Source organism: Vigna umbellata, chromosome 1 (genome assembly GCF_029865625.1).
Source record: "Vigna umbellata cultivar VRB3 chromosome 1, Vumbellata_1.0, whole genome shotgun sequence".
In the NCBI taxonomy this organism is placed as follows: domain Eukaryota; kingdom Viridiplantae; phylum Streptophyta; class Magnoliopsida; order Fabales; family Fabaceae; genus Vigna; species Vigna umbellata.
Window position 1 is genome coordinate 41052163 of NC_142165.1, and position 15349 is coordinate 41067511.

The window sequence follows — 15349 nt, forward strand, 5'->3', positions numbered from 1 at the left end:
AGAGAGCAGTTAAAGTGAAAAGTGGTCGGACAACTGTAGAATTTTAGAAAGAATCTTCTCCACAAGGATAGGGGTGGCAAACCGGTTCGTTCACTCCGGATTAAACTACAAATGTGCTACAATTGTGTTAACTTAATTTGACATTTTTTTTTGGGAGTTAAAAGTAGTTCTGGGTTTGACTCATTTCGGGTAGAATTAAAGTGTACAATAAAATTCTTCATATATTTATTAAAAAATATTATAAAAAAATAAATTAAAATGTTAACCTGGCAATAAATAAATTAATCATCTAAACTATTTAGATATTATTGAATAATATTTAGTATTTAAAAAATCAAGTTGTCAACCTATATAATTAGTAATTTATAATTAAGTACAAGATTTATGAAAAAATGATAAGAAATTTAACAAAGGATTCTTGGTGAGTTACTTGATTTGAATTTGCAATAAATCGAATTGGTTTATGAGTTGTAATCCATTTTAATGTGTTTAATTTAAGTGTTATATCTAGTTAATGTTTGAAAAAATGGTTTTAGTAGGATAGTCCTTCCATGCTAAAAATATTTAAAACAATTTCTTTTTGGTTGAATTTTTTTTTTAACAAAATTGAATCGAGTCAAATTGAAATTCATTTTTATAGTGTCTAATTTAAGTGTTATATCTAATTAATGCTTGAAAAAATCGTTTTAGTAGGATAGTCCTCCCATGTTAAACACATTTAAAACAATTTTATTTTTTGTTGAATGTTTTTTTTGTTTGGACAAAATTACATTAAATTGTGAAAGTGATTGACTTTTTAAGATTGATCCATTCACCAAAACAGTAAAGCTTTCAGTCCATAGACGGGTATGAAACAAGTCCATTGTAGACGAGGAGTTTATGCACTTTTGCATGAAATTTTAAGTTTCATTTAATTGTCTTTTTTTGTTAATTTTTTTATTGTTGTCTCTATTAATGTCCACTCGCAATAATTTTATTAAAATTTATTTTTAAACATAATTATACAATTAATTTAATAAATATATATATCGGTACTAAATAATATTTTTTTAGAAATTAGCTTAGTTGGGAGTAGGTTATCACCTAATTTAAAAGGAAAATGATACTTGAACAACTATTTTTGACAACATTTAGACACGCGCACACGTGTCAAAATCTGAGTGGTCCATTTTCATTTAATTTTTCCAACTGGACCACTCAGATTTTGACACGTGTGCGCGTGTCTAAATGTTGTCAAAAATGGTTGTTCAAGTGTCATTTTCCAATTTAAAAATCGACTTACCAGCTCAATTGAAAACATGTTATAGATTGACATAAAAATAGTCATATCAGCTTGGGTGAGAATAAGTTATAATTTGACTTAAAAATCAACATATTAACTCAGCTAGGAGCATACCATAGCCTATTCTAAAAAAAAATTGACATACTAACTCGATTGAGAACAAGTCATTGCTTGAGTTAAAAATATATCACTTGACTTAACATTCGTCATGGTAGTTCAAACCTAACTTTAAAGTAACTAATTGAGTTTTATTAGAAGTTCACCTTAAAAGTTAGTTTAAGTAAAGCTCAACATGTTTGGAGATTGTTTATTGGTTAGCTAAAACAAAACCAAATTGTTTATTTTGTAAGTAAAATAAATGAGGTCGTAAATTATGATGTTGGTCTTAAGGATGATATGAAAGAAAGTGGAGCAATAGAGTGAAAGCTAAAACAATTACGTGCAAAAAGACGAATACCAAATTTAAAACTGATAAAAGAAAAGAACTAGTTTATAGACATTTTAGGCCTTTATACCTCAAACACTTCGGCTTGAGGTTGGGGTCTATGTATTCGGAGTTTAACTCGATAATAGATTTGATGTTCAAAAACTAATCTAAAGTTTATAGACTCATGAATTAAACTTAAGTTTGTTTTGTAAGCAATTTTATTAAGAGATATTATAATATTGAATAGGTTTCAGAAAAAAAATGAAACAACTTATATTTGTTTATATTTTGATATTAGTTTTGTGTTTTTATAATCTAGATATTATTTTTTTATTAAAAAAAAGAACGGTTTTTTATCACTTTATTAATAAATAAAAAAAACACCATGAAATAAAACTTTTTTTACTTATGTAAGCTATTAAATTTGAGTCAGAAATTTGATTGCATTCTTCCCATAGACAATTTTTAATTTTGAATACAAATCGAAGTTAACTGCCCGTGTCATGTTTTATTTAATATTCTTTCTTTTTCTCTTTTATTTTATTTTATAAATAAAAATAATTATTAATATTGATCATTGAATTACAATTGCAACATGTGACTAAATTATCATTGTAGTTAGTAGGGTCGTTGTTGTTACCGTAATTATTAATTGTTATAACTTATTATTGCTATCATCAATGTTATTAGTATGCGGTTTCAAGGTTCAATTAGATTGAGCCAATTTTTAAAAAGTACAATATAATATTTAATATAATAATGCAATACACGAATCAACAGCAATAAATGACAAAATAATACACATAAATTTATAAAATTAAAATTAAAATTTCTCCAGTAAGATATATATAAATACACACAGATTAAATATATCATATTTAAGTTTAATAAAAGATAATAACTCCGTTAATAAAAACAAGTTTTCTAGTCAACCTTTTTAACACATTTGTTTTGCCAATTCATGATTAGTTTCATCCGATTAGAATAAAATCTGGTTCTTAGAAAATTTTGGACTGAAGTTGAATCTAATATTTCCGTTGGAACAACTATGGCTGCTATAATATTTATTAGGAATGGCAATAGTTACGAAAATAATAGAGATAATAATGATAAGAATTACGGTAAGGGCAATAATAATAACAATAATTAGTATATTATTAGTTCGTATCTTAATAATTAATTCTGCAATCTGAACGAAATTTTGGATACGATCTTAAATTTTGGGATACCATCGTATATATTTCACCCGAAAATCAATTTCAATTATTCATTTGAAGGATAGAGCAAGAAAGAATTTTTTCTTTTACAATTAAAAGAGAAAAAAAAATTACACAACGGGATGATACAGGTAACTCGGGATTTACAAATTTACCTTAGAAAACTAGTTATTGCATTCTCCAAAATCAATTTAAATATCAGATATAGTCTGTTATTCATAATCATAACAAATAACAAATATTAGTAATAATAATAACAACAAAAATTTTATTCATAATTTAAGATAATATTAAATATAAGAAATATCTCAATTCGAGTTAATTCAACGATAATACGAACATGTACATAATCTATAAATATAAATTAATAAATAATATATATTTATATAGTTAAGACGATAATATATTTATATATATATTCTATTTGTAATATAATTATTATTTATTCATATTAGCATTATAAAAGATTTGTTTTATCATCATAATTTCTATTATAATGACGTGTTTCTAATTTTGAATAAAAAATATTGTTTAATCAAATAATAAATATAATGATAAATAAAACAAAAAATGATGTGTCTAGAGTTCTACAAATATTTTTAATCAGTAGTCAAATGATAAGAAATTAGATAAAATACTATGAGTTATTCTTTAAATATTGTCGTTATCAACAATGATGTTCTTGTAATGCCCCTATTGCAGATTTTGTTTCTGCATCACTCAAGAACACATAGTTTTTAAAATTTCACATGCTAAAAGCGAAACATAAATATATTTTCATAAATATAAAAAACCCCACCTACGGTTAAAAGAACAAAAACACTGTATGATTTAAATGCATTAATCCCACACGGTTTCTTAAACTTTTCATGTACTGAAGTCAAATAAGAAAACAGTTCCAGAAAACGATAGAAATGAGACAATAACAATAGAATAACCCTAAAAACAAGGAAGTAAAAATTTCAGCAGTGCAGTTCCAACTTTCTGGAATTCATGACAGACAGAAACTGTGGTGCTTGTCGAGTCTGAAGCAAGTGTCGTACCATTATGTTCACTTCTTCGTCCACTTCTTCCTCCAATACTCTACGCGGAGGAGTCACTATTACTGTCTTCAACGACTCCAATCGATCAAAGCATGGAGATTGAATTTCCATCGTATCAAGATTTTGTAGTTCCTACACAATCAAACTGAATAGTTAGACCCATTACAGAATAATTTGTAATCCAAGTACTGGCAGAATAAAAAGATAATAAACGCATGAAAGCAAATTACATGAAGGCTCCGAAAGGAGAGTGTCAATCTTTTTACATGGGAGAGCACTTGCAACCACCCTGCTACAACTGAATAATTCATGGGAAGAGAAAGAATCTTAACGTTAACTTCTTCAAGAAAAGGAAGATCACACGTAGAGGTGAGTTGGTCATCACTGAAGATGATGTTATCCCCGATTGTGATCGAAGCAAGATTTGAAGTAGAAAGTATAATTTTGTGTTTATAGTTGCGCGGGTAGATGTTGTACACAAACGAATTACTGATCTTCAAAATGGAAAGGCTAGAATTAGTTATGCAGAAGGTGTCTGCATCATTGCAAAAGGAGTAGCCTTCCATGGTCAAAGTATTCAACACGCTACAGGCTGAAAAAGGTTCAACGCAGTGACGATCAATGGCGTCAAATCTAACATTAGAGAGATGTAAGGTTTTTAGGGTTGGTAAAAGCAGGGATTTTGGAAGTTCCGTGGGAGGATCACCGACACAGGTGCCAAGAACAAGAGATGTCAAAGAGTGACAGGAAAACATCAAAGGAAGAAAAGAAGTGGGCTTGTCTCTGAAATTGTACTGTGTGGTGATGTTCAAGTGCTGGGCATTGTGCTGTGCAGCATATCTTGCTATCCCCGTGAGGAGTTTTGGCGCATTGAAACCGTAAACCTCAATGTTGAGATCGATCAGGGAGGTAGAAGCATCTCGATTTGCCAGAAATTGAGGTACAAACTTGTTGTAAAAGCGAACCTTTCCCAAGGAAGAGAAAGATAGAGTGGTGACATGTTTCCAGAGGTTCTTCCATCGTTTAGACAAGACACAGGTTCGAACGACGTCTCTTGTGTTCATGAAATTCATGATGTGTTGCAGAACAGCATCAGGCAAGTCACTCAGTCTGTCTTTCTCCTCTTCTCTTCCTCTTTTTCTGCTGATCTTCTGTATCTTCTCCCTCGCCATCGATTCAGACTGTTTGGTTTCTCTTCCTCTTTTTCTGCTTATCTTCTGTGTATCCTTCACCATATTCAAACTGTTTGGTTCCGCTTTCCAAACAATGGAAGCAAATCCCTCTCAATGAATTATTTACAGGAGATTATTTTGAGAAGTGAATATATAGTTTTAGGTAGACATGCGAAAATGGATAATTCAATTCGATCCGACCTAGTTCGGTCAGGTCCACCACAGGTTAGTCACTTAATAAGTTAATCCAACCCACTAACTTATTAGCAAAAATGTTTTGAAAAAATGATGATGGAGATGATGGCTTTGATATTTCAATTTATTTTTTACAATATTTCTATGAACAATACTTCTGTGAAAAACATTTCTATAAATTTATATTTTCTTTTCATGTAAAATATACTCTTATGAGTTTACAAATATGAATCGAGTTTACGTTAATTTTCAAGTTTGATAACCTTGGTAGAATGGCTTTGCAATTTGTCATTTCAAGTCCACAGGCTCAATGAAGAGCATTCTGCAAGTCATTTTGAGAAGCACCAGGACGAGCCACACACCAAGTTGTGCCATCAAGGAATGTAGTGTTTCCTTCAGGTGGTGACATCGTTGTCACTGGGATACCAGCCTCTAATTTCTGTTGCACCACGATTTTCCTTGCCATGGCTAAATATTTTTTCCAAAGTCATGGAATCAAGAAAGACATAATAGTATTAGTTATTAAATAAATAAATCAACAATGACCAAATATTGTGAAAATCATGTGGTAGCATCAACCTCTGGTCCATAATAACAACACAAGAAAAAGGAGTACTGAATAAGAGAAAAAAGTGTCACCGTAATCTAGGTCAAAAATATAAGTATAACTCTAAGCCACCACTTGAGATTGAAACTATAAAATAATTCTAGAGGACTTGATTGTTCCTCTCATAATCTTTTATTTATAAAAATAAATTGACACAATATAATCATGATAAATAGGGTAACTCTAAACACAATATAATCAGATAAATAGGATAATCCTAAACACAATATAATCATGATAAATAGGATAAATATTCTAACACCACCAAATGACATTTGTAACAATCAAATGTACCATCAAGTGTGATCTTCAATGTATAAACAAAACGACTCCTAATGATGATTTTGCTAGCATCCAAAGTAGCCATCTTTGCAAGCATCGCTTTTTAATAATTGTGATTAGTCATTGCTTCACTTGTAGAATTAAGAATGGACACAAAGTTCAAAGAAGAAATCAACTAAAAAATAGGAAGGGGATAAACCGGCACAATTTAGAGCAAAGGCACAAAGGTTAGAATAAAGAGTGGACAAAATACCTTTGCAAATTCCAATGGGAGGTTCAACTATAAGCAACATTGGTGGAAGAGTGGTTTGAGCAAGAGAAATAAAGATGCCAATTGAAGAATAGAGCTTAAGAGTAATGAATTAAAGTTAAGAAAAATCTCACCAGATATCTCCCACTTGTCGAATTTGACCAGCCACGAACCCAAACTAACCTCTGTAAAAGATACACCGTCAACCCACACTCGATAGTATTGATCCTTCTTTTCACCAAAAGCCTTTTTCTAAGGTACCTATAACTTGGTGCATAGGTGGTCAACTGCTGAAGGATGGACACAATTTCATGTAGAATGCTAAAAATAAACAAAAAAGAAAATTGAGAAAAGAATAGCATCAGATCCTCTTCAGATTAACAAAATCTACATAAAAAGCCCTTGAGGTTTCATATAAAGGGATTGAAAATAAATGGGGTTATGAAAGTCTAAACTTCATAGATACCATATCAACAGAAACCTCATGTGTTGTGATTCTCCTTTCACTATTTATGATAAAACAACGTCTTTTCAAATCCACCATGTCTTTTCTCATGCAATTTAAACTTCTGTCTGGTTTCTTTTAATACTCTTTAACAGTTCTAGGTATTCCAATTCCAAATATCATTCATTGTCCATGTACTCAAAAGATTCAGCTCTGATTAAGCTTAGATATGGATTTGCAGCTGAGTAAAATCTTACAATTGGATCAAACTTACAAAGACTGCTTTCAAATTGTGCATATACTGCTTAGGATTCTCAACTTCACCACACCTCCATCTCTCACAAAATATGTAGAACATCACTACTTCATGGCTAAGACCAAGAACTTTCCCGCTGGACATGCAATCTCCAATATCTCTTGGAGACACATTCTTTCAGTTGGATTGAGAGAAGTCACCGATGGCTTTCAGAATGCCAGCTGCACATCTTTCAGTTGAATTATTTGGGGATTGCCCCTTGCATTTTCTGTATACCAATGAAGCAATTCTTCCTGTGCATTGCTGACCTTCAAATTCAGGAAATGAAAGATCATTTTTCACAGTACAATCACATTTGCAGATAATACAAACAGTAGAATCACCACAAACAAGAGTGTTGCGTGGTCCAAGTCCATCAACATTTAGTTTTTCAAGTAGAAAAGCAAGTGCCCTTCCTTTTCCAGCAGCTTGGGGTAATACATCCAAAGCAATACCATTGCTATAAATCATTTTCACATCTAACTGGAAAAGAGAAAAAAATTAATATAAATATACAATGAAATTGTAACATGTCAATAAAATATCAGATCAAGACAAATCCAATCAACTAGGTATATCTATGTATACTTATCAGTTGTTTGTTTTTACAGATGAGAAAGGATGGCAGCGGATCTTACCCTCCTATAAAAAAAAAAGTTGCAGGCAAAGCTTTCAAATGAAGTAGAGAAATTTCTGCCATTAAGTTTATTATGAACTATTATCTCATCCCTCAGACGTTTTGAGAGAGCTTTGACGACATTTGGGGCTTCCCTTTTTTCCAAATAAAAGCTGATCTTGTTTCTGACTGCAGTTACTTCAGAAATTTCAAAGAAAAGAAGTTGATAAAAGAATGCCAATGCTTCTATATAATAGCTAATACCAAAATTCATTTAAGGCCATTCTCCTGAGCATGATTCAACATATAAAATTTCTGATAAGTATCTTATTTTTTATAATTAAAAGATTACAAGGGTAGTTACATACTTGCATAGTTCAGGAAACTTGGTTGTTTCCTCAAAAACCACGTTTCTGTCCCACTTATGATCCAGATACTGTTTCCAACCATCATAGGGTACCATGGATTCACCATATGTAATCTCAGTACCGACAGACATTATAGTGATATCAGAGTCAACAAAAGTTTCTGTTTTCTTAAATCTCCATAAACACTAGGCGATCTCTTAGTGGAGAAAACTAGCAGAGAATCATGACTATAATAAGCTTCCCACAACGCATTGAACCTGAGAAGAGCAAGATTTTCTGGATCATCATGGTCTACCTGCAGTGAGATAAACAATCTTCACCAGATTTCACCCAGGCATCAGATCAATGATAAGTACGAAAAATACATGTTTTCATACTTATTAATTAACTCAAAATTTATATTTATTTATAAAATAATGTGTATCCCGTAGAAAAAGTTGTAATAGGAAGTAAAAAAGTGTGTAGTAAATTGTAGAATAATTTATACATTAAAATGGAGTGTTATCAGATGTTTTTCGCTAAGCCAGCATTATAAATCGCTCAACTAAAAAGATGATTATTCGCTTAGCACACCAAAACAATTCACTAAGCGAATTATGGACAGTTAAAGAATACGCAGTTGATTATTTGTTTAACACATGATAGCTGTGTACTGAACAAATTAATTAAATTAGAAATGGTTTTTAGGTTTGAGACAGAAAAAAAAAAGATAAATTCCTTATATCAATCAATACTAGAAAAGAAATAAATGATTACCAACCCATTTTACTAAGGCATTACGATGATATTGTTTTAGTTAAGACATGATTGATAAAAAAACATTTATAACTAGGGAAAGATGGATCAACTTTTGTTAATCAAACTTCAATTTGACATTACATACTTACTGTTTTTTTACTGGGTATATTGTATTATATCTACATATAACATTTTTTTCACATAAATTTAAGTTACCATATTAATTATCATTTAAGATTAATTTTTAACTCAATATTTTTATTCAATAAATACTATTTTAAAAACCTTCATAATTTGTTTATAATTTTAAGAAAAGTATTTACATAAATAGAATATAATTTAGTTAAACTTATAGTTTGTTTTGTAGTTTTGATGGTTTGTAAAATAATTACATTAAAAGGGAATAATTCTGTCAAAGAATTTGATTATGAAAAGATAAATTATGCTTTTTGACAAAAAGATAAGGTTTTCTTTTTAAGGGATGTTGGTAGAAGATTTTTTACTTAAATAAAAAATCAGTATTAATATTAATAAAATACCATATATATTTACTTTAATAAATCGTTTTATAGGATTAAAATGTTTTTAAATAGCCCAACAACCTCAATTTTTCCACATCTTATGTAAAGCACTCACACACTTAGTGGACAAAGTGCAGTATACTACACTGTATTATAAAAATTTATAGTTTACTATAAAAATAATTTAAGAAAACTGTAAATAGTTCAAAGTAAGAAAAGAAAAAAATCTCCTAACCTACAGTAACAATAAAATAAGGTGGTAATGTTAGTTACTTTTTTTCTTTTAATTTTCGTACATCATAAAAAATAAATGAATTTTATTTATATTTTTTATTTAAATGTTAATTTTTATTATACTTTTTACTTTAATTTTTTCACTCTCTGGCATGATTCTATGAAAGTAAATTAGGCAGAAGGAAATATCAATTTTGAATGTTCATTATAGAATGCCAACCGTCTAAACCCCAAATCATAGAGGAGGGTTTTATTGCAGGTGAGGGAAAAGCATAGAGAAGAGAAGAAGAGAAGGAGGCGATTCAATGGAAACCCAAAAGCAGAACAGTAAAAAGCGGAAACAAGTTTTCCCATTCGGAAACTACAGGAGTTACTATGGATATCGAGTATTCTTCTTCACGTTCATTTGTTAGCGTTTTATTGAGTTTAAGGTTGTCCATGTTCGATGTTTTGTTAATTTGATGTTGTTTCAGATTGATCAAGGCACGGATGAAGATCCTCGATTGAAAGTGTTAAGAAAGGAATGGTTTGAAGGGAAGGAGTGTCTTGATATTGGCTGCAACAACGGGATAATCACTATACAGATTGGTAATTTTCTCCTTATTTCCTTCATTTTTTTTGTTTCAATGATTTATGCCTTCAAGTAAGCTATCATTAGAATAGCTATTAGTCTGAATATTGCTGTAAAGTAAATAACTATTTGCATTTCATGCTCATTGCTTTTCCCCCACAGCACAGAAGTTTTGCTGCCGGAGCATTCTTGGAATTGACATTGATTCTGGTAAGATGCTTATCTATTTTAATTTCTATTGCCTAAAGGTATTTTTTGTAACTTAAAATTCAGCTTTGTTCTGTATATGTTTCTTTCTTACTCCGTATGCCAAGCATAACATAATTCTAATTTGTAATTCTTGAAATTCTAATTGATGTTGTTCTGTCATGAACAGTAAAAATAATATTTCTTTTTCTATAGTTATAGTGAAAACAGTCTATGGAAACATAAAATATTTCCTTACGGCCTCAATTTATGAATTGAATAGGGTTTAACAATTATGTTACTTAAACCAACTCAAGCTATATTCTCCTTGTAGTATTGTATATGCATCTTGACAAGTGGCTAATAGGCAGTATACTTCTCTAGTAAGTAACTTTTATGATTTAAAATCAGCATAGAATGAAAAAAGAGTGTAAAGATGCTCTGAATTTTGTTTCTGGTGTCAGTATTGCATACTTATCGATAAGTTGTTTTCAATCATGTCAATATCTTATTCATAATTTGGCAAAAGGTAGTATTAAGTTTAAACTCCTTATTTTACTTTTGAACTTGCCAATTGGGTAGTACCAATAATTTTCTTAATTGATTTTTTTATGCTCAATGCGCTAGATCGAGTTCAGGATGCATATTGGAATCTCAGAAAATCTGCTAGATTGAGCTCTTCTGGGAATAAACCTGTGAAAGCCTCCAAACTTCAGGACAAGGATCATGCTGATGATTCAGGCAACAGAGTTACTGCATTGTCTAGTGTTGATACGAAGGAGATTTCAGAGAAACATTCTTCTCCAGAGCAAATTGATCTGTTTACTATAGTTTCATTTAAACGAGAAAATTTTGTTCAGAGTCGACATCCACCAGGAAAGAACTATGATACAATCCTTTGGTAAGTTGCTGAGTTGGTTGTTTTTTCCCCTTGTTTCACTTCTAGAAACATATATTTTGGGCCAAAACTTTTAAGGTGAGGGACTGAGGGAGGTAGAAATTTGCCATGTCTTATGCCCTATTGGAAAAGTCCTGTTCAAATTTGTTTGAATTTGAAATTCTGTACTTTCTAGTCCTTTTTTTGGATTGACTTCCACAGGATAGTTGCTATTTATTGGAAATAGTTTGGGCATATCCTAAACCCAAAAGTTATCTCAAGAGCTAGGAGTGCTTTGGCTATATTCCTAGTTAATGTGAGACATCCTAACACCCTCCACTCACATCCACCAATGGATAACTAAAGGGTAATTTTGCATGATTGGACATGTGTGGATTGCCCAATATCAAGACTAGATACGTGGTCCATTGTTACCAGTATCTTTTGATTCTTGATGCAATATGTTTTGACTCAAGTAGCTAGCAATATGAATCATTGAAAAAAATCACTGTGGTGTGGTTCTTGAATCCAACCATGAATCAGAGGTCCAAGTATCACTAAATTACCATTAGATGAATTATGTGACTCTAGGCTGTGATTTGCACACCAGACTGGATCAGGTTATGCACGACTGACTGGCTCTGAAAAGACCAAAAGAATAAAATTTTATGTTCTCAACTTGTTCTTTTTTACTTCTTTCCACTCTTCTTTGACCTTCCTCTTCTCAACTCTGATACCTTTCTTTGATACGTTTCTTTTGGTATAGTAGCAACTACTTAAAGATGGTGATTTTTTTTTCGCTTGTGTGACCTGGAAATTGTAAATTTCATAATTTGCTCGTTTTTTCTTTTTAAACATGAATTTCATTAGCAACCATGTCATTAAATTTTATTTTTTATAGGTTAAACTCTTTAAATTATTCCTCCCTCGTAAATGTCAACTATACTAAAGGACCCTGCTGTGAGAAAGCTTCTTACTGTGGAAGCTATGAGCAGCGGTCATTGTACTCAGTCTTACCCTTTCTTATGAAAAGAGTCTGAAGGACCCTGCTGTGAGAAAGCTTCTTACTGTGGAAGCTATGAGCAACGGTCATTGTACTCAGTCTTACCCTTTCTTATGAAAGGAGTCTGAAGGACCCTGTTGTGAGAAAGCTTCTTACTGTCGAAGCTATGAGCAACGGTCATTGTACTCAGTCTTACCCTTTCTTATGAAAAGAGTCTGTTTCTGAATTTGAACTCATGCCAACCCCAGACCTTGGTGCAAGTTTACTGCGATTCCAGGTTTTGCCTCCTTCCTCCTAAATGTAGGCACCATATTCAAAATAATTTCTGACAATTCGGGTCCATCAAATGTGCTACCACAGTTTTGGTTCTTTTTGTAGATGCTGGTATCCATCGAGTTTGTCATGCCAATATCATGCATATTTTATCAAACAATATATTGATTTGTATATTGTGTGTGGTCCATAATTTTAATTTGGGGTCAATATGTTTTATTTTTTTAGTTATTGATTATGAATTTGTACTTCTATCATATGTCTTTGTTAGTTTATCGACTACCACATTTTATTATTAATCCTGAATCTTGCCATTCATGATACGGTTAAAATCACAATTCAGAGAATTGACATTCCGGTTCACCATTTGAATCTTGATTCAACTTCCATGTCTGGCACTATACTGATAATAATATAATTCAGCCTCCAGCTAACTTGAAGGGAAAGATTGCCCAAGTCTTGTAATAAACACTTTGTGGCCATATTCCTATTCTATGTGTGACATCTTTACACTATCCTAATGGATATGTCCATATTGTACTTTTTTATTCTTAATGATTGGATATTTCTGATATTGCATTTTTAATCATGATTACACATTACTTTTATCGACCAAGGACTTGCATTTTGAATTATTAAGCTGCGTGAAGAAAGACATTCTGAAGTTGGTTTTGACTTAACCCTTGTTCTATAACATCGTTATCTCAATACGCTTGTTATGAATTGTCTTCAATGTGCTGCTTATGTTATTATACAAGTTCTCTTTTCCTTTGTAGTTTGAGTGTAACAAAGTGGATACATCTAAATTGGGGAGATGACGGCTTAATTACTTTATTTTCAGAGATTTGGAAACTGCTCCGACCTGTAAGTATTATCTCCTTTCATCATCCTATGGTTTTTCTTTCTACTAGATGTGTTGACCACTGAATATATAAGTGCTCCAAAAGGAACTGAAAAAACGCATGATATATTCGGACCTATTTGGTCAGATAAGTTGTTCATGGTGAGATGATCTCTTCTGCAAATCTATTCCCACCCCTTCCTTTCTCTTTATCCTTGTAGCCATGGATGTTTTCTTCTACTCCCTTTCTCAAGTTCCATCACCTCCCTCTACCCATAGACTTTTTACTTTTCTTTTTCTTCCAGATTGGTTTAATCTTTACTTTTTGATTTAATAATGCACATGATGTTATTATATTTTGTTGTATATGTAAAAACATATTCTTTCTTTTGTGCAGGGTGGCATTTTTGTGGTGGAACCTCAACCATGGAAGTCATACGAAAGCAATCGTAGTGTCTCAGAGGTGATAATTTGCTAGCCTTCATTTCTGTGATTATCATCTTAATATTATTGAAGGGGTGCTGGGAAGTATAAACTATAAACCTTTGAATGCATACTTTGGCAAGGTTACAAAGTTTACGTAGTTATCTTTGATCTATTCATCTTGTAAAATCTCTGCATGATCTGGAATCATTTTTAAAAGTGGAAAATGTTTTCTTGAAATAAACAAATCCTTAGCTTCAATGAATGTATATAATTGTATTTTCTTCTGTAATAGAACAACTAATGCGTTATGAATCTCCTGATATTTTACTACTGTTTTTAAATTTCTTTAGTCCTAGCTGGATAATGCTAAAAATAAGAAGGGCTATTGAATTATTATTTTTTCCCATTATGCAGACCACTGCTGCCAACTACCGTAATATTACAATTCGTCCAGAACAATTTCAGGAAATATTACTAGATAAGGTTTGCGTTCAACATTTCTTGGAATACTATCTTCCTCTTTTGGTAACCAGCATTTTTTCATTGCCAATTTATCATGATTTTTTTCAGATTCTAATGGCTGGTGTTTAAATTTACCCAGATTGGATTTCGAACAGTAGAAGACATCACTTCCGGTTTGACACTTAGCAAGACTGGTTTCAATAGACCAATTTTGGTTTTCCGCAAATGATCTCTGCAGGGTCAGGTGCAGAGTCAATGTCATTTAACATGGAGTAGTTTTACTTTTGCTCCACATAGATGTGGCTGTTATATGTTGCCATCAATGCTGGCTCACAAATCGCAATCTTGCTTGCAGTGCACCTACTGTTCACGACGAAAACTTGATATGCATGGAGCATCCTTTGTGAGAATACCAGTATTAAAACAAATTGAGTCGAAGGGACTTGGAATGTAGAGGAAAATGCACGCTAAAATATTTATATCTTTTGTGTAAATGCGAATGGCTTAAAAAATTTACTCCACTTAATTTAAGTTTTAAGCTAAGAAATGGGAAGTAATTTCTCTTTTATTTTATAGATAGAATGGTTGGTTTCTATTATTTTTCAATGTCCTCTTGGAGTATTTATTCTAAATATGCATAAGGTCTATTTCAGCACTATTTCTATTTTTTAATTTAAATATTTTGTATCTATTTAATTGTAATGTGTTAAGTTCAAGGGAATATCAGTAATTCCTTTTTGAATTATACTTTTACTTTTTCATTAAAAATTAAATTATTATTATTATTATTATTATTATATATATATATATATATATATATATATATATATATATATATATATATATGTGTGTGTGTGTGTGTGTATATATATACACACACTATGATGTAGAAGTAAAAAAAGGATAAAATAGAAAATATTTAACTATTTTGTCAACACGTTTTCCAAAAGTATTTGATAACTATTTTTAATGACTAAAATATTTTTAAAAAGAAGTTGGCGAAAAAAACATTTTCCCT

The 15349-nt window shown here is 31.2% G+C and overlaps 2 protein-coding genes and 1 pseudogene across 4 annotated transcripts; 1 reads left to right on the forward strand and 2 right to left on the reverse strand.

Annotated features, from left to right (window-relative positions):
* Window positions 1-3888: 3888 nt before the first annotated feature.
* LOC124843037 (F-box/LRR-repeat protein At3g26922-like) lies at window positions 3889-5141 on the reverse strand. The gene is made up of 2 exons (XM_047319657.1): window positions 4200-5141; window positions 3889-4101 (listed from the first exon to the last, which is right to left on the reverse strand). The coding sequence occupies exons 1-2, from the start codon at window positions 5139-5141 to the stop codon at window positions 3889-3891; spliced, it is 1155 nt and encodes a 384-aa protein (XP_047175613.1).
* A 2032-nt stretch (window positions 5142-7173) lies between these two features.
* Window positions 7174-9168, reverse strand: LOC124843036 (sucrose-phosphatase 1-like; annotated as a pseudogene).
* Window positions 9169-9891: 723 nt separating this feature from the next.
* On the forward strand, window positions 9892-14906 carry LOC124843051 (S-adenosyl-L-methionine-dependent methyltransferases superfamily protein). Of its 3 annotated transcripts, none has more exons than XM_088103104.1 (9): window positions 9892-10078; window positions 10166-10280; window positions 10426-10473; window positions 11077-11350; window positions 13379-13466; window positions 13841-13906; window positions 14284-14352; window positions 14471-14570; window positions 14687-14906. In XM_088103104.1, exons 1-8 carry the CDS (start codon window positions 9998-10000, stop codon window positions 14558-14560), a joined length of 831 nt encoding a protein of 276 aa, XP_087959230.1. In that variant the 5' UTR covers window positions 9892-9997; the 3' UTR covers window positions 14561-14570; window positions 14687-14906. The 3 variants fall into 3 exon arrangements, with proteins under 3 accessions (XP_087959230.1, XP_047175638.1, XP_047175637.1); XM_047319682.2 differs by having other exon boundaries at window positions 9893-10078; window positions 14471-14575; XM_047319681.2 differs by having other exon boundaries at window positions 9893-10078; window positions 14471-14906.
* The last annotated feature ends 443 nt before the right edge of the window (window positions 14907-15349 follow it).

What these genes read in the sequence shown, in the direction of transcription:
- LOC124843037 (XM_047319657.1), bottom strand. Translation starts at nt 5,141, where the DNA reads ATGGCGAGGGAGAAGATACAGAAGATCAGCAGAAAAAGAGGAAGAGAA. An exon ending in TCTCCTTTCGGAGCCTTCAT is followed by an intron (nt 4,102 to 4,199) that starts GTAATTTGCTTT and finishes TTGATTGTGTAG; the next exon opens with GAACTACAAAATCTTGATAC.
- LOC124843051 (XM_088103104.1), top strand. Translation starts at nt 9,998, where the DNA reads ATGGAAACCCAAAAGCAGAACAGTAAAAAGCGGAAACAAGTTTTCCCA. An exon ending in TTTGGAAACTGCTCCGACCT is followed by an intron (nt 13,467 to 13,840) that starts GTAAGTATTATC and finishes TCTTTTGTGCAG; the next exon opens with GGTGGCATTTTTGTGGTGGA. An exon ending in GCAATCGTAGTGTCTCAGAG is followed by an intron (nt 13,907 to 14,283) that starts GTGATAATTTGC and finishes CCCATTATGCAG; the next exon opens with ACCACTGCTGCCAACTACCG.